Here is a 27,587-nt window from a genome sequence, read left to right as displayed (position 1 = left end):
CTACTCTGTTCCACTGGTCTATGTGTCTGTTTTTATGCCAGTACCATGCTGTCTTGGTGATCACAGCTTTGTGGTAAAGCTTGAAATCAGGTAACGTGATGCCCCCAGTTGTATTTTTCTTTTTCAACATTTCCTTAGCGATTCAGAGTCTCCTCTGATTCCATACACATTTTTAGATTATTTGCTCCAGCTCTTTGAAAAATACTGGTGGAATTTGGATCAGAATGGCATTAAAAGCATAGATTGCTCTAGGCAGTATATTCATTTTAACAATGTTTATTCTTCCAATCCAAGAGCATGGAATGGTCTTCCATCATTTTGTGTCTTCTTCAATTTCTTTCATGAGTGTACTGTAGTCTACCTCTTTGGTTAGGTTTATTCCCAGGTATCTGATGGTTCTTGGTGCTATAGTAAGTGGAATCGATTCTCTAATTTCCCTTTCTGTATTTTCATTATTAGTGTATAAGAAAGCCACTAATTTCTGCACATTGACTTTGTATCCTGCCACGTTGCTGAATTGCTGTATGAGTTCTAGTAGTTTGGGAGTGGAGTCTTTTGGGTTTTCCATATAAAGAATCATGTCATCTGCAAAGAGAGAGAGTTTGACTTCTTTATTGCCAATTTGGATACATTTTATTTCTCTTTGTTGTCTGATTGCTGTTGCTAGGACTTCTAATACTGTGTTGAACAAGAGTAGTAAAAGTGGGCATCCTTGTCTTGTTCCTGATCTCAGTGGGAAGGCTGCAAGCTTTGTCCCATTGAGGATGATATTTGCTGTGGGTCTTTCATAGATAGATTAGATGAGGTTCAGGAATGTTCCCTCTATCCCTATACTTTGAAGCATTTCAATCAGGAACGGATGCTGGATTTTGTCAAATGCTTTTTCTGCATCAATTGAGAGGACCATGTGGTTCTTCTCTCTTCTCTTTAATTTATTCTATCACGTTGATTGATTTGCAAATGTTGAACCATCCTTGTAGCCCAGGAATGAATCCCACCTGGTCATGGTAGATAATCTTTTAAATGTGCTGTTGGATCCTGTTTGCTAGGATCTTGCTAAGAATCTTAGCATCCATATTCATCAGTGATATTGGTCTGAAATTCTCCATTCTGGTAGGATCTTTGCCTGGTTTGGGGATCAGGGTAATGCTGGCTTCATAGAGAGTTTGGGTTTTTCTTCTGCTTCAACTTTTTGAAACAGCTTCAGGAGAAAAGGTGTTATTTCCTCTTTGAAAGTTTGGTAGAATTCACCAGGGAATCCATCAGATCCTGGGCTCTTGTTTTTTTGGGAGGTTTTTGATCACTGCTTCAATCTCGTTACTAGATATTGGTCTATTCAGGTTGTTGATTTCTTCCTGGTTCAATTTTGGGAGTTTATAGTTTTCCAAGAATGCATCCATTTCATCTAGGTTGCTTAGCTTATTGGCATATAACTGTTGATAATAACTTCTGATGATTGTTTCTACTTCCTTGGTGTTTGTTGTGATCTCTCCCTTTTGATTCATAATTTTATTAATTTGGGCTTTCTCTCTTTTTCTTTTGGATTATTGTGGCCAGTGGTTTATCGATCTTCTTGATTCTTTCAAAAAACCCTCTTCTAGTTTCATTGTGATATGTTCTACCGTATCTCTCTGGTTTCTACCTCATTGATCTCAGCTCTAATCTTGATTATTTCCCTTCTTATGTGTGGAGTTGGTTTGATTTGTTGTTGATTCTCCAGTTCTTTAAGGTGTAGAGACAGCGGCTGTGTTCTGGATTTTTTAGTTTTTTTTGAGGGAGGCTTGGATGGCTATGTATTTTCCCTTAGGACTGCCTTTGCTGTATCCCATAGGTTTTTGGACCAAAGTGTCTTCATTCTCATTGGTTTCCATGAATTGTTTCAGTTCTTCCTTGATCTCCTGGTTGATCCAAGCATTCTTAAGCAAGGTGGTCTTTAGCTTCCAGTTGTTTGAGTTCCTTTGGAGCTTTTCCTTGTGATTGAGCTCCAGTTTCAAAGCATTGTGATCTGAGAATATGCAGGGAATAATCTCAGTCTTTTGGTTTCGGTTGAGTCCTGATTTGTGACCTAGTATGTGGTTTATTCTTGAGAAGGATCCATTTGCACTTGAGAAGAATGAGTATTCTGTTTTTTTTTTTTTAAAGATTTATTTATTTATTTGACAGAGAGAGATCACAAGTAGGCAGAGAGGCAGGCAGAGAGAGAGAGAGGAGGAAACAAGCTCCCTGCTGAGCAGAGAGCCCGATGCGGGACTCGATCCCAGGACCCTGAGATCATGACCTGAGCCGAAGGCAGCGGCTTAACCCACTGAGCCACCCAGGCGCCCAGTATTCTGTTGTTTTAGGGTGGAATGTTCTGTATATATCTATGAGGTCCATATGGTCCAATGTGTCAACAAAACAAAGAGGCAACCCACGGAATGGGAGAAGATATTTGCAAATGACAGTACAGACAAAAGGTTTATATTCAAGATATATAAGGAAACTCCTCAAACTCAACACACACAAAACAGACAATCATATCAAAAAATGGGCAGAAGATATGAATAGACACTTCTCCAATGAAGACATACAAATGGCTGTCAGATACATGAAAAAATGTTCATCATCACTAGCCATCAGGGAGATTCAAATTAAAGCCACATTGAGATACCACCTTACACAAGTTAGAATGGCCAAAATTAGCAAGACAGGAAACAACATGTGTTGGAGGGGATGTGGAGAAAGGGGAACCCTCTTCCACTGTTGGTGGGAATGCAAGTTGGTGCAGCGTCTTTGTAGAACAGTGTGGAGATTCCTCAAGAAATTAAAAATAGAGCTTCCCCTATGACGCTGCCATTACACTCCTGGGTATTTACCCCAAAGATACAGATGTAGTGAAAAGAAGGGCCATCTGTACCTCAATGTTTATAGCAGCAATGGCCATGGTTGCCAAACTGTGTAAAGAACCAAAATGCCTTACAACAGATGAATGGGTAAGGAAAATGTGGTCCATATACACTATGGAGTATTATACCTCCATCAGAAAGGATGAATACCCAACTTTTGTAGCAACATGGACGGGACTGAAAGAGATTATGCTGAGTGAAATAAGTCAAGCAGAGAGAGTCAATTATCATATGGTTTCACTTATTTGTGGAGCATAACAAATAGCATGGAGGACATGGGGAATTAGAGAGGAGAAGGGAGTTGGGATAAATTGGAAGGGGAGGTGAATCATGAGAGACTATGGACTCTGAAAAACAATCTGAGGAGTCTGAAGGGGCAGGAGGTGGGAGGTTGGGGGAGCCAGATGGTGGGTATTGGACAGGGCACGGATTGCATGGAGCACTGAGTGTGGTGCAAAAACAATGAATACTGTTAGGCTGAAAAGAAATAAAAAAATAAAAAAAACAAAAAAATAAAACAACAACAACAACAAATAAACAAAAAAATAAAATTTATTTTCCTATGATGATTTCTTTCTGAAATTTGTCTCTTTTGATTTAGCAAGGAATTTATGTTGGAGAGTCTCCCTATTGTCTCTCATTGTTTCCTATTTCATTAATGTGCTTTAAATTTTCATAAATAATATTTTCTAGTTTCCATTTTTTGTTGACCTCTTTTTAAAAAAATTAAACAATTTTAAAAACTTTTTGTCAGTTTTGACACTTAGTGAATTTATATTTAGTCTGTTATAATTCTAGAATCGGAGATTCTGGAATTCCCTCTGTAATACTTTAGCTATATTATACAAGGTTTTATAGTTGGTATATGTTTCCAAGTTGATAATCTCTAGAATATTCTCTTTTAGCTTTATAATGTTTTTGTTTTGCTTTCTGTAATTTGTGGACTGTAGTGTAGGTTAAACTTCATCACCACACCACTCCCTTTAAAAGTAGGTGAGAAGGGTGCCTGGATGACTCAGTGGGTTAAAGCCTCTGCCTTCAACTCAGGTCATGGTCCCAGGGCTCTGGGATCGAGCCCCACATCGGGCTCTCTGCTCAGTGGGGAGCCTGCTTCCTCCACTGTCTCTGCCTGCTTCTATGCCTACTTGTGATCTCTGTCAAATAAATAAATAAAATGTTTTAAAAAATGAAAAAAATAAAAATAGGTGAGAAAGGAAGACAGAAGACAAGAATGAAGTAAAATTTATATATATATATATATATATATATATATATATATATATATATTAGGAATGATATATAATAGATGATGCAGATATGTTTCTCTACCTGGTTATAGGTATTAATTTTCATTACTTAGCTCCTTTTTTTACTACTAATTTTATGATCTTTTTGCTTTAGCTAGTACTGCAGCTAAGCTTTTTGTTGTTGTTGTTGTTCTTTTTTTTTTAATTTTTAAATTTATTTTCAGCATAACAGTATTCATTGTTTTTGTACCACACTCAGTGCTCCATGCAATCCATGCCCTCTATAATACCCACCACCTGGTACCCCGACCTCCCAACCCCCACCCCTTCAAAACCCTCAGATTGTTTTTCAGAGTCCATAGTTTCTCATGGTTCACCTCCCCTTCCAATTTCCCCCAACTCCCTTCTCCTCTCTAACTCCCCATGTCCTCCATGCTATTATGCTCCACAAATAAGTGAAACCATATGATAATTGACTCTCTCTGCTTGACTTATTTCACTCAGCATAATCTCTTTCAGTCCCATCCATGTTTCTACAAAACTTGGGTATTCATCCTTTCTGATGGAGGCATAATACTCCATTGTGCATATGGACCACATTTTCCTTACCCATTCGTCTGTTGAAGGGCATCTTGGTTCTTTCCACAGTTTGGCGACCATGGCCATTGCTGCTATAAATACTGGGGTACAGATGGCCCTTCTTTTCACTACATCTGTTTCTTTGGGGTAAATACCCAGTAGTGCAATCTCAAGGTCATAGAGAAGCTCTATTTTTAATTTCTTGAGGAATCTCCACACTGTTCTACAAAGACGCTGCACCAACTTGCATTCCCACCAACAGTGGAAGAGGGTTCCCCTTTCTCCACATCCCCTCCAACACATGTTGTTTCCTGTCTTGCTAATTTGGGCCATTCTAACTGGTGTAAGGTGATATATCAATGTGGCTTTAATTTGAATCTCCCTGATGGCTAGTGATGATGAACATTTTTTCATGTATCTGATAGCCATTTGTATGTCTTGATTGGAGAAGTGTCTGTTCATATCTTCTGCCCATTTTTGGATATGATTGTCTGTTTTGTGTGTGTTGAGTTTGAGGAGTTCATTATAGATCCTGGATATCAACCTTTTGTCTGTACTGTCATTTGCAAATATCTTCTCCCATTCCGTGGGTTGCCTCTTTGTTTTTTTGACTGTTTCCTTTGCTGTGCAGAAGCTTTTGATTTTGATGAAGTCCTAAAAGTTCATTTTCGCTTTTGTTTCTTTTGCCTTTGGAGACATATCTTGAAAGAAGTTGCTGTGGCTGATACCAAAATCCACGCATAAGAAGGGAAATAATCAAGATTAGAGCTGAGATCAATGGGGTAGAAACAGTAGAACAGTAGAACGTATCAATCAATCAAACTAGAAGCTGGTTTTTTGAAAGAACCAATAAGATCGATAAACCATTGGCCACACTAATCCAAAAGAAAAGATAATTCTAATTCATAAAATTATGAATGAAAAGGGAGAGATCACAACGAACACAAAGGAAGTAGAAACAATCATCAGAAGTTATTATTAACTGTCAATAAGCTAAGCAACCTAGATGAAATGGATGCATTCCTGGAAAACTATAAACTCCCAAAATTGAACCAGGAAGAAACTGACAACCTGAATAGACCAATATCTAGTAACAAGATTGAAGCAGTGATCAAAAACCTCCCAAAAAACAAGAGCGCAGCTAAGCTTTTGAGCCTTTGGTAGTTCTATATGATGAGGGATGATATAGTTTTCTTCATTAGCTTTTACCACAGAGTATGCAGTTATTAGGATCCTCCTTGTGGATCCCCTTGGTTTCATCTGTGCTTTTCCCCACTTCTGCATGCTGCAATAAACCTGTTTCTTCTTTGAGGACTAACAAAATTTAAACACAACTGCCAAAACCTATACAGCCTTTCCCCCACCGCCACATGTGCAGTGGCAGGAAGAACCTAAAACTGAAATGGCCTCATGGTAATCTCAGATTCAGGGTAATTGAATCATGTTCTCATCTGGTTTATTCATGTTTCACTTAGATTCTAAGTCAGCAGTCAAAAGCCCTCAAGAGATTGGAACCTAAAATTTTGCAACTGAGTCATCAGGTTTGAGAGTGAGAAGTGCCCCCTTCATCACTACCTCTTCTTTCTAAACCCATGTATTCTGTCTTTGGGAGAAACAAAGGTATATTGGCTCTTGGTTTAGAGCAATTATCACATCATGTGAATAGTAACAAATAGCATGGAGGACAAGGGGAGATGGAGAGGAGAAGGGAGTTGAGGGAAATTGGAAGGGGAGGTGAACCATGAGAGACTATGGACTCTGAAAAACAATCTGAGGGTTTTGAAGGGGTGGGGGGCAAGAGGTTGGGGTAACCAGGTGGTGGGTATTAGATAGGGCACGGATTGCATGGAGCACTGGGTGTGGTACAAAATCAATGAATACTGTTACGCTGAAAAGAAATAAAAAAAATAGTACCCCAGTCTTTAAAAAGAAAGATAGTGAATTCTTTTTTTTTTAATTTTTTATTTTTTATAAAAATATATTTTTATCCCCAGGGGTACAGGTCTGTGAATCACCAGGTTTACACACTTCACAGCACTCACCAAAGCACATACCCTCCCCAATGTCCATAATCCCACCCTCTTCTCCCAAACCCCCTCCCCCCAGCAACCCTCAGTTTGTTTTGTGAGATTAAGAGTCACTTATGGTTTGTCTCCCTCCCAATCCCATCTTGTTTCATTGATTCTTCTCCTACCCACTTAAGCCCCCATGTTGCATCACCACTTCCTCATATCAGGGAGATCATATGATAGTTGTCTTTCTCTGTTTGACTTATTTCGCTAAGCATGATACGCTCTAGTTCCATCCATGTTGTTGCAAATGGCAAGATTTCATTTCTTTGGATGGCTGCATAGTATTCCATTGTGTGTATATATACCACATCTTCTTGATCCATTCATCTGTTGATGGACATCTAGGTTCTTTCCATAGTTTGGCTATTGTGGACATTGCTGCTATAAACATTCGGATGCATGTGCCCCTTTGGATCACTATGTTTGTGTCTTTAGGGTAAATACTCAGTAGTGCAATTGATGGGTCATAGGGCAGTTCTATTTTCAACATTTTGAGGAACCTCCATGCTGTTTTCCAGAGTGGCTGCACCAGCTTGCATTCCCACCAACAGTGTAGGAGGGTTCCCCTTTCTCCTCATCCTCGCCAGCATCTGTCATTTCCTGACTTGTTGATTTTAGTCATTCTGACTGGTGTGAGGTGATATCTCATTGTGGTTTTGATTTGTATTTCCCTGATGCCGAGTGATATGGAGCACTTTTTCATGTGTCTGTTGGCCATCTGGATGTCTTCTTTGCAGAAATGTCTGTTCATGTCCTCTGCCCATTTCTTGATTGGATGATTTGTTCTTTGGGTGTTGAGTTTGCTAAGTTCTTTATAGATTCTGGACACTAGTCCTTTTTCTATATGTGGTTTGCAAATATCTTCTCCTATTCTGTCAGTTGTCTTTTGATTTTGTTAACTGTTTCCTTTGCTGTGCAAAAGCTTTTGATCTTGATGAAATCCCAATAGTTCATTTTTGCCCTTGCTTCCATTGCCTTTGGCATTGTTCCTAGGAAGATGTTGCTTCGGCTGAGGTCGAAGAGGTTGCTGCCTGTGTTCTCCTCAAGGATTTTGATGGATTCCTTTCGCACATTGAGGTCCTTCATCCATTTTGAGTCTATTTTTGTGTGTGGTGTAAGGAAATGGTCCAATTTCATTTTTCTGCATGTGGCTGTCCAATTTTCCCAACACCATTTATTGAAGAGGCTGTCTTTTTTCCGTTGGACATTCTTTCCTGCTTTGTCGAAGATTAGTTGACTGTAGAGTGGAGAGTCTATTTCTGGGTTCTCTATTCTGTTCCATTGATCTATGTGTCTGTTTTTGTGCCAGTACCATGCTGTCTTGATGATGACAGCTTTGTACTAGAGCTTGAAGTCCGGAATTGTGATGCCACCAACTTTGGCTTTCTTTTTCAATATCCCTTTGGCTATTCGAGGTCTTTTCTGGTTCCATATAAATTTTAGAATTATTTGTTCCATTTCTTTGAAAAAGATGGATGGTACTTTGATAGGAATTGCATTAAATGTATAGATTGCTTTAGGTAGCATAGACATTTTCACAATATTTATTCTTCCAATCCAGGAGCATGGAACATTTTTCCATTTCTTTGTGTCTTCCTCAATTTCTTTCATGAGTACTTTATAGTTTTCTGAGTATAGATTCTGTGCCTCTTTGGTTAGGTTTATTCCTAGGTATCTTATGGTTTTGGGTGCAATTGTAAATGGGATGGACTCCTTAATTTCTCTTTCTTCTGTCTTGCTGTTGGTGTAGAGAAATGCAACTGATTTCTGTGCATTGACTTTATATCCTGACACTTTACTGAATTCCTGTATAAGTTCTAGCAGTTTTGGAGTGGAGTCTTTTGGGTTTTCCACATATAGTATCATATCATCTGCAAAGAGTGATAATTTGACTTCTTTTTGCCGATTTGGATGCCTTTAATTTCCTTTTGTTGTCTGATTGCTGAGGCTAGGACCTCTAGTACTATGTTGAATAGCAGTGGTGATAATGGACATCCCTGCTGTGTTCCTGACCTTAGCGGAAAAGCTTTTAGTTTTTCTCCATTGAGAATGATATTTGCGGTGGGTTTTTCATAGATGGCTATGATGATATTGAGGTATGTGCCCTCTATCCCTACACTTTGAAGAGTTTTGATCAGGAAGGGATGCTGTACTTTGTCAAATGCTTTTTCAGCATCTATTGAGAGTATCATCTGGTTCTTGTTCTTTCTTTTATTGATGTGTTGTATCACATTGACTGATTTGCGGATGTTGAACCAACCTTGCAGCCCTGGAATAAATCCCACTTGGTCGTGGTGAATAATCCTTTTAATGTACTGTTGAATCCTATTGGCTAGTATTTTGTTGAGTATTTTCACATCTGTGTTCATCAAGGATATTGGTCTATAGCTCTCTTTTTTGATGGGATCCTTGTCTGGTTTGGGGATCAAGGTGATGCTGGCCTCATAAAATGAGTTTGGAAGTTTTCCTTCCATTTTTATTTCTTGGAACAATTTCAGGAGAATAGGAATTAGTTCTTCTTTAAATGTTTGGTAGAATTCCCCCAGGAAGCCGTCTGGCCCTGGGCTTTTGTTTGTTTGGAGATTTTTAATGACTGTTTCAATCTCCTTACTGGTTATGGGTCTGTTCAGGCTTTCTACTTCTTCCTGGTTCAGTTGTGGTAGTTTATATGTTTCTAGGAATGCATCCATTTCTTCCAGATTGTCAGATTTGTTGGCGTAGAGTTGCTCATAGTTAGTTCTTATAATAGTTTGTATTTCTTTGGTGTTAGTTGTGATCTCTCCTCTTTCATTCATGATTTTAAATATTTGGGTCCTTTCTCTTTTCTTTTTGATAAGTCTGGTCAGGGGTTTATCAATTTTATTAATTCTTTCAAACAACCAGCTCCTAGTTTCGTTGATTTGCTCTATTGTCTTTTTGGTTTCTATTTCATTGATTTCTGCTCTGATCTTTATGATTTCTCTTCTCCTGCTTGGCTTAGGGTTTCTTTCTTGTTCTTTCTCCAGCTCCTTTAGGTGTAGGGTTAGGTTGTGCACCTGAGACCTTTCTTGTTTCTTGGAAAAGGCTTGTACCGCTATATATTTTCCTCTCAGGACTGCCTTTGTTGTGTACCACAGATTTTGAACCGTTGTATTTTCATTATCATTTGTTTCCATGATTTTTTTCAATTCTTCTTTAATTTCCCGGTTGACCCATTCATTCTTTAGAAGGATGATAAGGGTGTATTTGGGTTCTTTCCAAACTTCCTTTTGTGGTTGAGTTCTAGCTTTAGAGCATTGTGGTCTGAAAATATGCAGGGAATGATCCCAATCTTTTGATACCGGTTGAGTCCTGATTTAGGACCGAGGATGTGATCTATTCTGGAGAACGTTCCATGTGCACTAGAGAAGAATGTGTATTCTGTTGCTTTGGGATGAAATGTTCTGAATATATCTGTGATGTCCATCTGGTGCAGTGTGTCATTTAAGGCCTTTATTTCCTTGCTGATCTTTTGCTTGGATGATCTGTCCATTTCAGTGAGGGGAGTGTTAAAGTCCCCTACTATTATTGTATTATTGTTGATGTGTTTCTTTGGTTTTGTTATTAATTGGTTTATATAGTTGGCTGCTCCCACGTTGGGGGCATAGATATTTAAAATTGTTATATCTTCTTGTTGGACAGACCCTTTGAGTATGATATAGTGTCCTTCCTCATCTCTCATTATAGTTTGGCTTAAAATCTAATTGACCTGATATAAGGTTTGCCACTCCTGCTTTCTTCTGATGTTCATTAGCATGGTAAATTCTTTTCCACCCCCTCACTTTAAATCTGGAGGTGTCTTCGGGCTTAAAATGAGATTCTTGGAGGCAACATATAGATGGGTTTTGTTTTTTTATCCATTCTGATACCCTGTGTCTTTTGACAGGGGCATTTAGCCCATTCACATTCAAGGTAACTATTGAGAAATATGATTTTAGTGCCATTGTATTGCCTGTAAGGTGACTGTTACTGTATATGGTCTCTGTTCCTTTCTGATCTACCACTTGTCGGCTCTCTCTTTGCTTAGAGGACCCCTTTCAATATTTCCTGTAGAGCTGGTTTGGTGTTTGCAAATTATTTCAGTTTTTGTTTGTCCTGGAAGCTTTTAATCTCTCCTTCTATTTTCAATGATAGCCTAGCTGGATATAGTATTCTTGGCTGCATGTTTTTCTCGTTTAGTGCTCTGAAAATATCATGCCAGCTCTTTCTGGCCTGCCAGGTCTCTGTGGATAAGTCAGCTGCCAATCTAATATTTTTACCATTGTATGTTACAGACTTCTTTTCCTGGGCTGCTTTCAGGATTTTCTCTTTGTCACTGAGACTTGTAAATTTTACTATTAGGTGACAGGGTGTGGGCCTATTCTTATTGATTTTGAGGGGTGTTCTCTGAACCTCCTGAATTTTGATGCTCGTTCCCTTTGCCATATTGGGGAAATTCTCCCCAATAATTCTCTCCAGTATACCTTCTGCTCCCCTCTCTCTTTCTTCTTCTTCTGGAATCCCAATTATTCTAATGTTATTTCGTCTTATGGTGTCACTTATCTCTCGAATTCTCCCGTTGTGGTCCAGTAGCTGTTTGTCCCTCTTTTGCTCAGCTTCTTTATTCTCTGTCATTTAGTCTTCTATATCACTAATTCTTTCTTCTGCCTCATTTATCCTAGCAGTGAGAGCCTCCATTTTTGATTGCACCTCATTAATAGCTTTTTTGATTTCAACTTGGTTAGATTTTAGTTCTTTTATTTCTCCAGAAAGGGCTTTTATATCTCTCAAGAGGGTTTCTCTAATATCTTCCATGCCTTTTTCGAGCCCAGCTAGAACCTTGAGAATTGTCATTCTGAAGTCTAGATCTGACATATTACCCATGTCTGTATTGATTAGGTCCCTAGCCTTTTGTACTGCCTCTTGTTCTTTTTTTGTGTTGAATTTTTCCGTCTTGTCATTTTGTTCAGATAAGAGTATATGAAGGAACAAGTAAAATAACAAAAGGGTGGCAACAACCCCAGGAAAATATGCTTTAACCAAATTAGAAGAGTTCCAAAATCGTGAGGGGGTAGAAAGGGAATAAAAAGAGGTTCAAAAAGTTAGAAAGAAAGAAAAAAAGAAAAGAAAAGAATTTAAAAAAAGAAAACAAATAAGAAAAATATAAAAAAGAAAAAATATATATTGGATAAACTAGTTAAAAAACGTTAAAAAATAAAAAGGTAAAAGTTAAAAAAAAAGTTACCGGAAGGCGAGAAAAAAGAAAAACAAAAAATGAAAAAGAAAAAAATCAAATTAACTGCAAGACTAAAAAAAATCACAGGGAAAAAGCCATGAGTTCCGTGCTTTGCTTTCTCCTCCTCTGGAATTCTGCTGCTCTCCTTGGTATTGAAACCGTACTCCTTGGTAGGTGAACCTGGTCTCGGCTGGATTTCTTATTGATCTTCTGGGGGAGGGGCCTGTTGTAGTGATTCTCAAGTGTTTTTGCCCCAGGCGGAATTGCACTGGCGGAATCTTACCCAGGGCCGGGTTGAGTAATCTGCTCGGGTTTGCTTTCAGGAACTTTTGTTCCCAGAGCGCTTTCTGTAGAGTTCCGGAGGATGGGAATACAAATGGCGGCCTCCTGGTCTCCGGCCGGGAGGAGCCGAGAGCCCAGGGCCCCACTCCTCAGTGCGCCCTCAGAGAACAGCGCCCAGTTACTCCCGTCCGCCTGACCTCCGGCTGCGCTCCAAGCTCACCGAGCCTGTGACCTGTTCAAGGTAACACCGAGCTGTGAGCTTGCTGTCGGCTCTGTCTCTGTAGCCGGCTTTCCAAGCTCTGCGACACTCAGACACCCCCGATCCTTCTGTGACCCTGCGGGACCTGAGGCCACTCTGATCCCGCGTGGGCTTCCCCCCGGTTTAGCCTCTGGAGCAATGTCCCTCAGCGGAACAGACTTTTAAAAGTCCTAATTTTGTGCGCCGTTGCTCCGCCGCTTGCCGGGAGCCGGCCCCTCCCCCCGGGGTCTATCTTCCCGTCGCTTTGGATTCACTTTCCGCCGGTCCTACCTTTCAGAAAGTGGTTGTTTTTCTGTTTCCAGAATTGCTGTTCTTCTGCTCTTCGATCTGCTGATGGATTTTCAGGTGTTTGCAATCTTTAGATAAGCTATCTAGCTGATCTCCAGCCAGCTGAAGTAGTCTCAGCCTGCTACTTCTCCGCCATCTTGACTCCGCCCCCCAAGATAGTGAATTCTTTTAGAGGTGAACTGTATAGAATATAGAATATATTCTACACAGTCCAGTGTTTTGGGTGATGAAGTAATTGGTCGTATCAGTGAATCCTGTGGGCACCAGTCTATTACTTTACTTCTTTCATTTCAAGTGATGTCCTTGCTCATATTTGAATTTTATACACATTAACATGATGACAAATAAGGTATTCAGTAGCCTACTGAAGGTCATTTTTCCAGAGATAAAGAAGGTAGAGAAACAAATTCCATCACTTTTATGATGAATGGAGTCCAGTGTAATAAACTTGCCAAATTGTGTCAGCTAATCCACTAGGAAACGGTACTATATTAGAGTCTCAGCATTACTCTATGCTACTGTCGCATTCTGATTTAACAGTTGTTGTACCAGGTCAGTCTTTTTTTTTTTTTAATTAAATTTATTTATTTTCACCATAACAGTATTCATTATTTTTTCACCACACCCAGTGCTCCATGCATTCTGTGCCCTCTATAATACCCATCACCTGGTACCCCAACCTCCCACCCCGCCGCCACTTCAAACCCCTCAGATTGTTTTTCAGAGTCCATAGTCTCTCATGATTCACCTCCCCTTCCAATTTACCCCAACTCCCTTCTCCTCTCTAACACCCCTTGTCCTCCATGCTATTTGTTATGCTCCACAAATAAGTGAAACCATATGATAATTGACTCTCTCTGCTTGATTTATTTCACTCAGCATAATCTCTTCCAGTCCCATCCATGTTGCTACAAAAGTTGGGTATTCATCCTTTCTGATGGAGGCATAATACTCCATAGTGTATATGAACCACATTTTCCTTACCCATTCATCTGTTGAAGGGCATCTTGTTTCTTTCCATAGTTTGGCGACCGTGGCCATTGCTGCTATAAACATTGAGGTACAGATGGCCCTTCTTTTCACTACATCTGTATCTTTGGGGTAAATACCCAGGAGTGCAATGGCAGCGTCATAGGGAAGCTCTATTTTTAATTTCTTGAGATTCTCCACACTATTCTCCAAAGAGGCTGCACCAGCTTGCATTCCCACCAACAGTGTAAGAGGGTTCCCCTTTCTCCACATCCTCTCCAACACATGTTGTTTCCTGTCTTGCTAATTTTGGCCGTTCTAACTTGTGGTTTTAATTTGAATCTCCCTGAGGGCTAGCGATGATGAACATTTTTTCATGTGTCTGATAGCCATTTGTATGTCTTGATTGGAAAAGTGTCTGTTCTTATTTTCTGCCCATTTTTTGATATGATTGCCTGTTTTGTGTGTGTTGAGTTTGAGTTCATTATAGATCCTGGATATCAACCTTTTGTCTGTACTGTCATTTGCAAATATCTTCTCCCATTCTGTGGGTTGCCTCTTTGTTTTCTTGACTGTTTCCTTTGCTGTGCAGAAGCTTTTGATTTTGATGAAGTCCCAAAAGTTTATTTTCACTTTTGTTTCCTTTGCCTTTGGAGACATATCTTGAAAGAAGTTGCTGTGGCTGATACCGAAGAGATTACTGCCTATGTTGTCCTCTAGGATTCTAATGGATTCCTGTCTCACGTTGAGGTCTTTTATCCATTTTGAGTTTATCTTTGTGTACAGTGTAAGAGAATGGTCGAGTTTCATTTTTCTACATATAGCTGCCCAGTTTTCCCAGCACCATTTATTGAAGAGACTGTCTTTTTTCCACTGTATATTTTTTCCTGTTTTGTCGAAGATTAATTGACCAAAGAGTTGAGGGTCCATATCTGGACTCTCTACTCTGTTCCACTGGTCTACATGTCTGTTTTAATGCCAGTACCATTCTGTCTTGGTGATCACAGCTTTGTAGTAAAGCTTGAAATCAGGTAACATGATGTCATCAGTTTTGTTTTTGTTTTTCAACATTTCCTTAGCGATTCGGGGTCTCTCCTGATTCCATACAAATTTTTGGATTATATGCTCCAGCTCTTTGAAGAATACCGGTGGAATTTTGATAGGAATCGCATTAAAGGTATAGGTTGCTCTAGGCAGTATAGACATTTTAACAATGTTTATTCTTCCGATCTTGGAGCATGGAATGATCTTCCATTTTTTTGTGTCTTCTTCGATTTCTTTCATGAGTGTTCTGTAGTTCCTCAAGTACAGATCCTTTACCTCTTTGGTTAGGTTTATTCCCAGGTATCTGATGGTTCTTGGTGCTATAGTAAATGGAATCGATTCTCTAATTTCCCTTTTTGTATTTTCATTATTTGTGTATAAGAAAGCCACTAATTTATGCACATTGACTTTATATCCTGCCACGTTGCTGAATTGCTGTGTGAGTTCTAGTAGTTTGGGAGTGGAGTCTTTTGGGTTTTCCATATAAAGAATCATGTCATCTGCGAAGAGAGAGAGTTTGACTTCTTTATTGCCAATTTGGATATCTTTTATTTCTCTTTGTTGTCTGATTGCTGTTGCTAGGACTTCTAATACTATGTTGAACAAGAGTGGTGAAAGTGGGCATCCTTGTCTTGTTCCTGATCTCAGTGGGAAGGCTGCAAGCTTTTTCCCATTGAGGATGATATTTGCTGTGGGTCTTTCATAGATAGATTAGATGAGGTTCAGGAATGTTCCCTCTATCCCTATACTTTGAAGCGTTTCAATCAGGAACGGATGCTGGATTTTGTCAAATGCTTTTTCTCTATCAATTGAGAGGACCATATGGTTCTTCTCTCTTCTCATATTAATTTGTTTTATCACATTGATTGATTTGCGAATGTTGAACCATCCTTGTAGCCCAGGGATGAATCCTAACCAGGTCAGTCTTTATGAGGGAAAGTCCATGGAGTTAAGCCTGTGATAGCTGCAGTGCCTTTTACCAACATTCATTGTGGGAAAGCTGGGGAAGGAAACAGATTGAATTCATGGGACACTGGGGTTGGGAATAAATGGCATAAAGAAAATTGGCTTCCTTTGAAAGATAACTAATTTAGGTGAGCCAATTTATAAGTCTTTAAGGAAGGCAAGGACACCCTCTTCAGTAGAGAAGGAGGGCCTTTTTCTACTGCAAAGTGTTCAGTAAGGGTGACATTTAGGACCTTTTAAGTTGTCCCATGTTATACTTTTATCTCTACTATTCTTTCCAAGTCATTAGCCAGGCTTTTATTTTCATATTTATGGAAAAGCCTTAAATTCAACTGACATTGCAATTCAGCAATCATTAGGATCAAAACTAGAGTTTGGTTTTGGGCTTTGAGTGCCAAAACTGAAAAAAAAAGATTACTCTGAACACTTGTTTTTTAAAAAAATTTATTTATTTATTTGAGAGAGAGTGAGAGCACGTGAACGAAAGAGAAGAGACGGGCAGAGGGAAAGAGAGAAAGAAGCAGACTCCATGCTGAGCATGGAGCTGAATTCGGGGCTCAATCCCATGACCCTGAGATCATGACCTGAGCTGAAATCCAGAGTCAGAGGCTTAACCAACTGAACTACCAACCACCTTATCTAAAATCTTATGCAGAACATCAATAAAGTGAGCATTTAGCTTTCTGCAGGCCTGGTTTTCTGACTAGAGATGATCCTTCCAATTAGATGCTACAGAATAAATCAAATCATCTGTTCTATCCATTCTTCATCTGCTAGATTTATTTAGCTCTTAGTTTAAAATAGAGTTAAAGGGAGAATCAGTAAGTCAGCAGTACCCAGAAGGCTTCTTGCTTTTGATCATGTAGGCCAAGACATCCTTTTATCCATGCCCCCCCCCTTTTTTTGGCCTTTGATATCATTGTTGGTCTGTTTAGCAAACTACTCTCAAACTCAACCTCAGACTTTGCTTATAGTTGTATGGATTTCTATTGCATGTATTCTAGGAACCTTGTCATTACTGTCACTACAGCTGGTTGGGGATTTGAGGTCTTGAAATGGTTAGATAGATGAGAGAGGGAATAGGAAGGGAATCAGTAATGATGCTCATGATGGAAATATTGGAAGAATTATTGATAATCAACTGCCAAAGAATAATATGAAGGACTTGAGCATCTCAGGGTCTATGGGGTGGAGTTGTGCATTGTCAGCACTAAACAGCTGAGAGAAGAAGGGCAAGTTTATGTCCTAACTTGTCACAGCATGACATGGAAAAAGTAGGGACTTTTATATGATTATGCTTTCTTTCTTATATTACTTCAGTGTCTTCTAACTGCTCTCCCACTTCTACCCATGTCCCCTTACAGTTTATTCTTGACGTAGCTGCCAGAGCAATTTAAAAAAAAAACTCTTGATGTACTGTATGGTGACTAACATAACACAATAAAATATAAAAATAATAAAAATTAAAAATAGAAGTTAGATTATGTTACTCCTGTGTTTAAAACTTTCCAGTGGCTCCTATCTCACTCAGGGTAAAAATCAAAGTTCTTAGAAAGATTTACCAGTTTATGTGACCTGGCTTCACTCCTTCTACTCTACCTATTTCTCATTTGGCTTCAATTACATTGGCTTCTTTGCTTTTATTCAAACATATGAAGTATACTCCTGCCTTAAGATTTTTTTCCATGCTGTTTCCTATGCTTGGAGTACTATGCCTGGCTAAGACTCTGTCACTTCCTTCAGGTCTTCTCTCAAATCTCAGTGAGACCTATCCTCTAACTACCATATTTAATTCTGCCTCCTCCAGTCCCTCACCATTTTAAAACTGAATGCTTCCATAGGAATGTTGCCTCAGGAAATGACTGTGGCTTCCACCAAGTTGGTTTCTTTGCAGTCTCTGCTGCTTTGGGTAATTGGTTTTCCTTTCTAATTGAGTAATTGGCACTCAGGTTATAAGCCTATACCATAGTCATAGAGAGGCTGAGAAATCAAGTATCTGTTATTTTCTGCTTATGTAGTGGAAGACAACTCTGTCGCTACATTTGGATTTTTTCCAAATGAAGGGGGTTACTATGCTGGAGAGCTCAGGAAAAGAAAATCACAATTTTCTCTAACACTGCAATTCTTTTCTCCTAGGAATCCTGTTAAGAGTTGTTTGGAATTCTTTGACTTCTCCCTCATGTCTCTTAAGTACTCTTTCATACTTTGTGTTACTTTTTTGTTCTGCCCTACATTCTAGAGTGATTTTTTTTCATTATTACCTTGCTACTTATTTTCTCTTGAACTCTGTCCAGCTTGTATCATTTCTGTTGAGGTTTGTTATTTTTTTCCACTGCTATTATTTTTTGGATATCTTAAAAATAGTGGTAAAATATTCATAACAAAGAAGTTAACATTTAAAAAAATATTTTGTTTATTTGACAGAGAGAGAGAGATCACAAGTAGGCAGAGAGGCAGGCAGATAGAGAGAGGAGGAAGCAAGCTCCCCACTGAGCAAAGAGCACAATGTGGGGCTTGATCCCAGGACCCCAGGATCATGACTTGAGCTGAAGCAGAGGCTTTAACCCACTGAGCCACCTAGGGACTCCCCCAAAAGTTAACATTTTAACCATTTTTAAGAGTATAATCCAGTGGAATTAAGTATATTCATAATGTTATGCAGCCTTCATGAGTATTCAATTCCAGAATTTTTCATCATCCCAAACAGGGACTCTGTAACTATTTAACAGGTAACTCCCCATTTTCCCCTTCCTCAGTCCTTGAGAATTGTTCTTCTTTCTAGCTCTCTATCTATAAATAAATATTTCTATCTATCTGTGAATTTTCCTATTCTACGTACCTCATGTAATGGAATCATGCAATATTTGCCCTTTTGTGTCTGGCTTATTTTACTTAGCTTTTATTTTACTTAGTGTTTTCAAAGCTCATCCATGTTATAGCATGTAACATAGCATCAAAATTTCATTTATTTTAGAGCACCAGAGTGGCTCAGTTCGTTGAGTTGTCTGCTTTCAGCTCAGGTCATGATCCTGGGGTCCTGGGATCAAGTCCTGCATCAGGCTCCCTGCTACGCTCAGATCCTGCTTCTTGACCTCTGCCCCTCTGTCTCATGAATAAATAAAATCTTTTAAAAATATTTCACTTACTTTAAATGTTGAATAATATTCCCTTATATATGCATGTTCCATTTCATTATTCTATTCAGTCATCAATGAACACTTTGTTATAATACTTTTCTTTTGGAAAATTTCTAGTTAGTTCTTTTGTATATTCATTGGCTCTTGTTTTATTTGTGCTTGCTTGTGTTTCATACTTTTCTTTTAAATGGAAGTTAATCATTTCTTTAAACATTTTAAAGATATAAAAATGTTTGTCAGACTTCTAAAATTCTGAAAAGATTTTTAAAGATTATTTTAAAATCTTGATCATTATATTTTCATATGTTTTAGAATTTTGATTTTTAGAAGTGAGAGATTTTGTTTTTCCCTTCCTTCTCTCCCTCTGAGCACATCTGTCTTGTGCTTATGCAGCTACCTCTGCCTACTCCCAAGGCCCCATGTAGAACAAAGTGCTACAAGAGCATTTTAGATCTTCTTCTCCATAGCTATATTGGGGCTTTGGCAAATCCTGAACTTAGACTGAAGGGAGGAAGGGACGCTTTAGGCCCAATCTCTTTAGCCCTAGAGCTTGCTAAAAGCCATAGTTCCCAGTGAGGTACAGTAGCAGTTTGTTGTTGTTGTTGTTGTTTTTAAACTTGGCCTGTTGGACAGTATGTTTGTGATAATACTATATCTGAATTTTAAAAATTTTTAGGATATTGGTTGTGTATTATGATCTAAGAAAAATAAGTCAGTTTTGGTTTCAACTTAGATTAGTTAAATTGAGGTGAGTCCAAAGCCTTATAATTGTAAAATAGGAACATTGCAAATTTCCCATAGATCTCCCTATTTAAAATAACTGAACATATAATAGACGAAACTTTCCACTTTTTCATTATTACCTTGCTACTTATTTTCTGTGTCATTTCTGTGTTAATTCTACTAAAACACAACACTCTCATAAATGTCCCATGACTCTTTCCATAGGGTCAAATTTAAATCTCTTAGCCCTGCCCTGACAACACCTTTCTGTCTTTTCAGTTTCCCATGTTCTCAACATGAATCCTCTTTAATACTTCTTGCTCATTATTTTTTCTGTACCTTTCTTCATAGCTTATTAGAGCCTCTTTATCCATCTCTTTGCCTTTCAAAACTAAGCTTTCTTTAGGAACATCACTTCCTTCATGAAGCTGTATCTAATCATCAGGTAAAAGTGAACCTTTTCCTTCTAAACTGCATTAGAACTTACAGTTGATGTCACACAGCACCTATTTGTGCTTTACATTTAAGTTTTGTTATTAGGGTTATGATCTCCCTGGTTGTTTCTATAAATCTCCTAATTATCTTTGTAGCACTCTTAATATATAGTATATAAAAATAATTTCAGAAATTAATGTTTATATTAGTTATCCAGTAGTTTGAAGAAATAAAACTTTTTATTCATTTTTGTCTGGCAGTCATTAAGACTTACTCTTTTTCACACTGTTCTCCAAAGTGGCTGCACCAATGTTTATAGCAGCAATGGCCATGGTCGCCAAACTGTGGAAAGAACCAAGATGCCCTTAAACGGACGAATGGATAAGGAAGTTGTGGTCCATATACACTATGGAGTATTGTGCCTCCATTAGAAAGGATGAATACCCAACTTTTGTAGCAACATGGAAGGGACTGGAAGAGATTATGCTGAGTGAAATAAGTCAAGCAGAGAGAGTCAATTATCATATGGTTTCACTTCTTTGTGGAGCATTACAAATAGCATGGAGGACAAGGGGAATTAGAGAGGAGAAGGGAGTTGGGGGAAATTGGAAGGGGAGGTGAACCATGAGAGACTATAGACTCTGAAAAACAATCTGAGGGTTTGAAGCGGCGTGGGGTGGGAGGTTGGGGGAACCAGGTGGTGGGTATTAGAGAGGGCACGGATTGCATGGAGCACTGTGTGTGGTGCAAAAATAATACTGTTATGCTGAAAATAAAAAAAAAATTTTAAAAAGACTTACTCTTTTTCAGATCTGGCTTTTGCCATTGGCTTACTCTCCATCTGAGAAATTCAATATGACTTATTGTTTTTTAAAAAATTAAAGTAAACCATTCATTTCAAAACTATTATAGTAGTACTTGAAATAATTGGTAAAGTTGAATCTAGGAATTACTACCTTGGATGCTCTTGGCACAAGGGAAAAAATGTATCACACTTTACTCTTAACAAGCACTTGATGAAAACTTTTATTTTTATCAGCTTATAAATTTGATGAATATGGATAGTGCTCTGAAATCAATCCGAGAAGATTGTTTTCATCTGCTGGAATAAAGCAGATAAAATAAAACAATAACACTATAAAAGATCATCAAGTAACTATTCATTGACAGTCAGTATTAATGTACTGAGTCATCTCTCAATGGTGGTTTGTCAGCTTCTTCCTGTGCAAAGACAATACATAATGCAAATTTTGTGAAATAAACTTCTTTTGCTTTCCAAGTTGTTGGCTTTGGCCAACAAATAAGAATTACTGTGTTTCAATCACTTTAGCATACCAGTATATAAATTTTTAGTCCAGAGAGTATTTCATTATCCCTCACAATTGGCATAGACATTGTAAAAATATTATCAAGTCATGCCCGTATTTTGAACAACCTTTCAATACCTTGTCATTCATTTTACTTGAGTTAAGATCTGGGACGTTTAGTATCATTTGAAAAGGCCCCGTGAGAGCTGGATTCAGTGTTACCAACCTTTTTTATTTTTTTTAAATTTATTTTTATTTTTTCAGTGTTCCAAGATTCATTGTTTATGTACCACACCCAGTGCTCCATGCAATATGTGCCCTCCATAATACCCACCACCAGGCTCACCTAACCCCCCAACCCCACCCCTCCAAAACCCTCAATTTGTTTCTTAGAGTCCAGCCTTTTTAAAGCTCTTGTTTATGTAAATTCGTTCCCATTTCAGTGGCTTCTTGTATACTGTTTCCTCTGCAGGTGGCACCATATCTGTTTCTCTTCCTCCCTACACACATTTCTTGTCATGAACTTTTTGCATCTTTTGGACCTTAACACTTGTTTAGAGAAGATTTCACTGATCCCTTTTCTTTTTAAATCATGTCCCCCAGTTAAAATCACTGATTTTACACATTAATTTCCTTCTTAGATTCATCACTGTTCATATCTGTATGTTGTGATTATTGTTGATTCTCTGTCCAGAGCAAGAGCTCTCTGAAGATAGGGACACTGTCCACTTTTGTTCACTGATAAATCCTTGGCAGTTTAACACAGGGACTGGCACCATAGTAGATGCTGCTTATGCAGTAGACTGAGGGAATCCCCTTAACTTTCTGATCCTTAGGAGGATCAGAATTCCTCTACCAGATCCAGAATTCCTCTACTGACACAATTTTCTAAGAAAGCACAATACTAGTATAAGGGAGAGTTTATAAAATATTTCAAAAACCAGTGTCTGGGTTCCCTACCTCCCCCATTTCCATTAGATCTTTTATGTCAAGATTATGAACTAATTTGCATTACTAGTAAATGTTAAAGGACACAAATAATTTAAAAAATTAATTTAAGCAAGACATAGGTGATATATGGTCTTTCTTTAAAGATAAAGGCTCAAAATGGTCTTTTAAAAAGTCTGTTTTAAAGACAGTATTTCTAAAAGTAAAATTAAGGACTTCCATATCAAGTCCTTAATTTTTTTAAGGACTTTTTTTTTCATGAATTCAGTTCATTTACACTATTGCACTATATTATGGCAAAATAATCTTCAGTCAGTTGGTTATAGCTTTCCTTTATGTTTGCATGAACTTAACTTTGAGTTATACACATTGAAAAGGTCAGTAGATAGGATTCTGGTATTTTATCAAAGATAATGTGGCTGTTGTTGTGGCTCTGGTTCTAGGCAGTATGAAACTGTGGTTCCACTTGAAGATTCTATTGTGACTGAGGTTACAGCAACTCTACAAGAATGGGCCAGTCTGTGGAAACAACTCTATGTGGTAAGTATTGATAATTGGCTTACTAGGTCATTAAAGTTCCATTAGAAAAGTGAAAAAAATTATCTTACATATACTAATTATAAATTTTTAGACTTCTGAATATTTGCAATTTTCAAAGTATGATCTTATATTAACTGAAACATATTTTCAGTTATGAGTGTTGTTCAGTCTGAAGAGAGCACATTATTCATATGCCTCCAGTACCTCTACCCTATCCTAGTCAGTAGAATAGCATTAGGGATTGTAGCTGTCTTTCTCACTGCTGTCGCCTGAGAAGCTTTCATAAAACAAGTGTTTCCTGAATGAATGAACAAACTTAAGAGTTTCATTGTGAACATAAAGTTGGGTAAAGGCCAAGAAGTTTTATCAACAGATTCTTATATTCACTAAACTTAAAGGATATGCCATATAGGACATGGTTTGCTAAGTCTACAATTAATAGAAAGATTAATAAAAAACGTGGTTCATGTCCTCTGGAAACTTAGAGTAGAGAGCAATAGGACACACAACATCTGGGCTGGAAATAAGTGACAAGGTTTGGGTTCTGTTATTTCATCAAGATGGAATAGGCACATTCTGTTATACTCCTTTTACTAATTACAACAAGAATCCTGAACGAAACTCATAAGTCATCTACCAGAAAACTCTGAAAGTAAAGGAAAAGAAAGTGGAGTAACTAGGGACCTTTGAACTCAAGGACTGAATGAGTTCCCAGATTGTTTTTTCTTGCCTCCCATATACTATGGCTCGGGCTCTAGAGAAGCCCACCACCTGGAAATACTAATAGGTGCAAACAAAAAAGCACCAAAAAGACCCCTTTTTCAGCAAAGGCTGGTGCAGCAAGACAGAAACCTTTTCCTCCACATCAGATAGGGTGCAGATGTAACAGGGTTTGAGTGAGGCACGTGTCATACAACTGTGTGAACACCCTATCTTCATGCTTATGAACTACAAAAGGATCAAGACAGAAACACTTTAAGTTATCCTTTCTGTTCTCTACAGAACATTGAAATAAAAGCTGCACTCCCTTGTACCCACCCAAACAGGCATTACAATAGTGGAATTGGTGACCAGAACTCCCATCTTTCATACCCACTTTTCCTCACACCTGCAGTAACAAGATGTCCCTCTCCAGTGGAGCTTCAGGCCAAACTCTTGACTTCTATCCCTCCCCACTTCAGTAATGAGGCAGTGCCTTTCTCTTCAGTGGGACCTGCAGGAGGATTCTGACTGCAACTTCACCCAGCACTTGCAAGGTGGTACCTTCCCCAGCAGAGCCTATGGGTGGGACTCTGGAGTTTACAACTACCCAGTGTTAACAAGGTGATGCCCTTATTTTGCAGAGTTCTGTGGGCTTCCTCCTGTGCTCTGAAGTAAGGAAGAAGCATCCCTCTACAGAGGATCCTGTGGTTAGAACTCTTGATTTCCACTTCCCTTGTAATAATAAGTGGGTCCCTCTCCAGCTGAACCTGTAGGCAGGACTGACTCTCACCCCCTCCCCATTAATGAGACAGTATCCCTCTCTAGCACATGATGTGAAGAGTACCCTCTTTTTCATCCTTGCCCTGCTGAAATGAGGCAGTGCTTCTCTCCACCCAAATCCATGCTGAGTATAAGTAAAGTGGAGTTCTGCTATCTAGGTAACACACTAATGGGGGAAACCAGGAGAGCACTGGAAGGACTTTATATACTAAACTGACATTTAAATTATAGCCCACAAAAGTAAGCCTATGATTGCATTCTGAACTGAAGCAGATTGACCACCTGTAGAAGATTTAAATAGGAATCAGAATGTCATAGCATAATACTTAAAATGTCCAGTATACAGACCAAATTTATTTCACATATGAAAAATGAGGAAAATCTCAATTCTAATAAAATAAGATAATCAACAGTTGCCAATTTTGAAAGGACACAGATGTTAGAATCATCAGCAAGGATCTTAAAGCTGTTTTTGTAAAATTGCTCCACCAAGCAACTAGAGACACTCTTGAAACAAATGAAAACATAGTAAACTGCAGCAATGGAAGTAGAAAACATAAAGAATCCAATGAAAATTTTAGAACTGAAAAATACAGTAACCAAAATTTAAAAATTACTGGATAGGCTCAATAGCAGCATGGAAGAAACAGAGGAAGGAATTAGTGAACTTAAAGATGGATCAGTAGAAATTATTCAATCTGAATAATGGAGAGAAACTAAATGGAAAAGTAAGCTTAGCCTCTGAGACCTGTGGTTCAATAATAAAATATCTAATATTTGAGGCATTAGAGCACTAGACAGAAAGGACAGAATGTGGACCTAAAATATTTTTGAAGAATAGCTTAAATCTTCCCAAATCTGGCAAAAGACTTAAGTCTACAGACTCAAGAAGCTGAGTAAACTCCAAACAGGATAAACCTAAAGAAATCCATGCATAGTCACATTGTTGTTAAACTTCTGAAAATTAAAACAAAAGAAAAAAATCTTTGTATATATGCACTGCTGTATTTATGTATTTAAAATACATATGTATGTTGTATATACATATATGTGTATTGTAAAATTTTACGTATTTTTAAATTTCAATTTAATTAATATATAGTGTTAGATTGGTTTCAGATGTGTAAGATAGTGATACAACAACTCTATACATTACTCTGTGCTTATCATAAGTGCACTCTTTTTTTCACATTTTTAAAAAAAATGTTTAAATTTTACTCAGCTAACATACAGTGCAATATTGGTTTCTGGAGTAGAATTCATCTCTTATATACAATACCTAGTGCTCATCAGCATGACTGCCCTATTTAATACCCATCACCCATCTAGCCCATCTCCTACCCACGTCTTTCCATCAATTCTCAGTTTGTTCTCTCTCATTAATGGTCTCTTTTTTTTTTTTCAAAGATTTTATTTATTTATTCAACAGAGAGAGATGACAAGCAGGCAGAGAGGCAGGAAGAGAGAGAGGAGGAAGCAGGCTCTCCGCCGAGCAGAGAGCCCGATGCGGGGCTCGATCCCAGGACCCTGAGATCACGACCTGAGCTGAAGGCAGTGGCTTAACCCACTGAGCCACCCAGGCGCCCCTCTCATTAAGGGTCTCTTATGGCTTATTTCCCTCCCTCTTTTTTTTCTTTTTCCCCTTCCCATATGTTCTTCTGGGTTTTTTTCCCCTTAAATTCCACATATGAGTGAGGTCATATGGTATCTGTCTTTCTCTAATTTATTTCACTTACCGTAATACACTCTAGCTCTATTCATGTCATTGCAAATGGCAAGATTTCATTCTTTATGATGGCTGAGTAATATTCCATTGTGTGTATGTGTGTGTACACACACGTACACCATATGTTCTTTATCCATTCATCATTCGATGGATATTTGGGCTCTCTCCATAGTTTGGATATTATTGATAGTGCTGCTATAAACATGTACCCCTTTGAATCAGTATTTTTGTATCCTTTGGGTAAATACCGAGTAGTGCAGATGCTGGATCATAGGGCATTTCTATTTTTAACTTTTTGAGGAACCTCCAATCTGTTCTCCAGAGTTGTTGTACCAGTTTGCATTCCCACCAACAATGCAAAAAGGTTCCCTTTTCTCTGCATCCTTGCCAACACCTTTGTTTCTTGTGTTGTTAATTTTAGCCATTCTGAGAGGTGTGAGGTGATATCTGATTATGGTTTCGATTTGTATTTTCTTTTATTTTTAATTTAATTTTATTTTTTTCAGTGTTCCAAGATTCATTGTTTATGCACCACAGCCAGTGCTTCATGCAATAAGTGCCCTCCTGAATACCTACCACCAGGCTCCCCTCCAAAACCCTCAGTTTGTTTCTCAGAGTCCACAGTCTCTCATGGTTCATCTCCCCACCCCCCCGTTTTCCCCCAAGTCACTTTTCCTTTCCTTCTTCTAATGTCCTTCTAGTTATTCCTTATGCTCCACAAGTAAGTGAAACCATATGATCATATCATTGTCAGGAAGGCATTTGAGAAAATCCAACACTCTATCATGATGAAAACTTTCAGCAAACTAGGAATAAAGGGGACTTTTTCACCATGAGAAAGGGCATTTATGAAAACCTACAGCAAATGTCATACTTAATGGTGAAAGTCTGCTTTGGGGAGCAAGGTGAGGATGTCTGCTTTTTAACATTTTGTCAGCTTAATACCGGAAGTCTTCACCAGTGCAGTAAGACAAAGAAAAGGAAGAAGAGACATACAGATTAGAATGAAGAAAAAAGCTGGTCCTATTTGCAGACCAGATGTATTTGCAGAAAATACAAATCAAAACTACAGTGAGATAGCACCTTGCACCGATCAAAATTGGCTACATAGGGAATCTCAAAGAATCTTCAAACAACAAAACCCACTAGAATGTACCAAAGATACTCCTAAAACAATTGAGTTTGCAGTTCCAGCATAGCAACTCAGAAAGTCTCTTTTTCTTTCAGTCAGTTAACTAATTTTATTGCCATATATTAGCAATGAAAAATTGGAAACCAAAATTTTAAAACAATGCTATTTGGTTAAAGGACAAAATATGAGACCTGAATCCATAAAAATCCTAGAGGAGAACACAGGCAGTAACCTCTTTGGCATTGGTGATAGTTACTTCTTTCTAGCCAACACCTGTTGTTTCTTGTGTTATTGATTTTAGTCCTTCTAACTGGCATGAGGTGATACTTCACT

At 38.3% G+C, this 27,587-nt stretch overlaps 1 protein-coding gene and 1 pseudogene across 7 annotated transcripts in view; one reads left to right on the top strand and one right to left on the bottom strand.

Annotated features, from left to right (window-relative positions):
* Nucleotides 1-27,587, top strand: part of DOCK3 (dedicator of cytokinesis 3) — a 561,701-nt gene that overhangs the window by 226,215 nt on the left and 307,899 nt on the right. For all 7 annotated transcript variants that reach the window (XM_045079409.1, XM_045079404.1, XM_045079422.1 and 4 more), the window contains exon 5: nucleotides 22,818-22,914. In XM_045079409.1, the coding sequence (XP_044935344.1) occupies nucleotides 22,818-22,914 (97 nt within the window). The remainder of the gene's footprint in view (nucleotides 1-22,817; nucleotides 22,915-27,587) is intronic.
* Nucleotides 23,778-23,874, bottom strand: LOC123394510 (annotated as a pseudogene).

Source organism: Mustela putorius, unplaced genomic scaffold (assembly GCF_011764305.1).
Source record: "Mustela putorius furo isolate JIRA1106 unplaced genomic scaffold, ASM1176430v1.1 tig00000095_pilon_pilon_pilon, whole genome shotgun sequence".
NCBI classification, from domain to species: domain Eukaryota; kingdom Metazoa; phylum Chordata; class Mammalia; order Carnivora; family Mustelidae; genus Mustela; species Mustela putorius.
The sequence above is the reverse complement of the archived record's forward strand: the minus strand, read 5'-3'. Positions and strand labels throughout refer to the sequence as shown.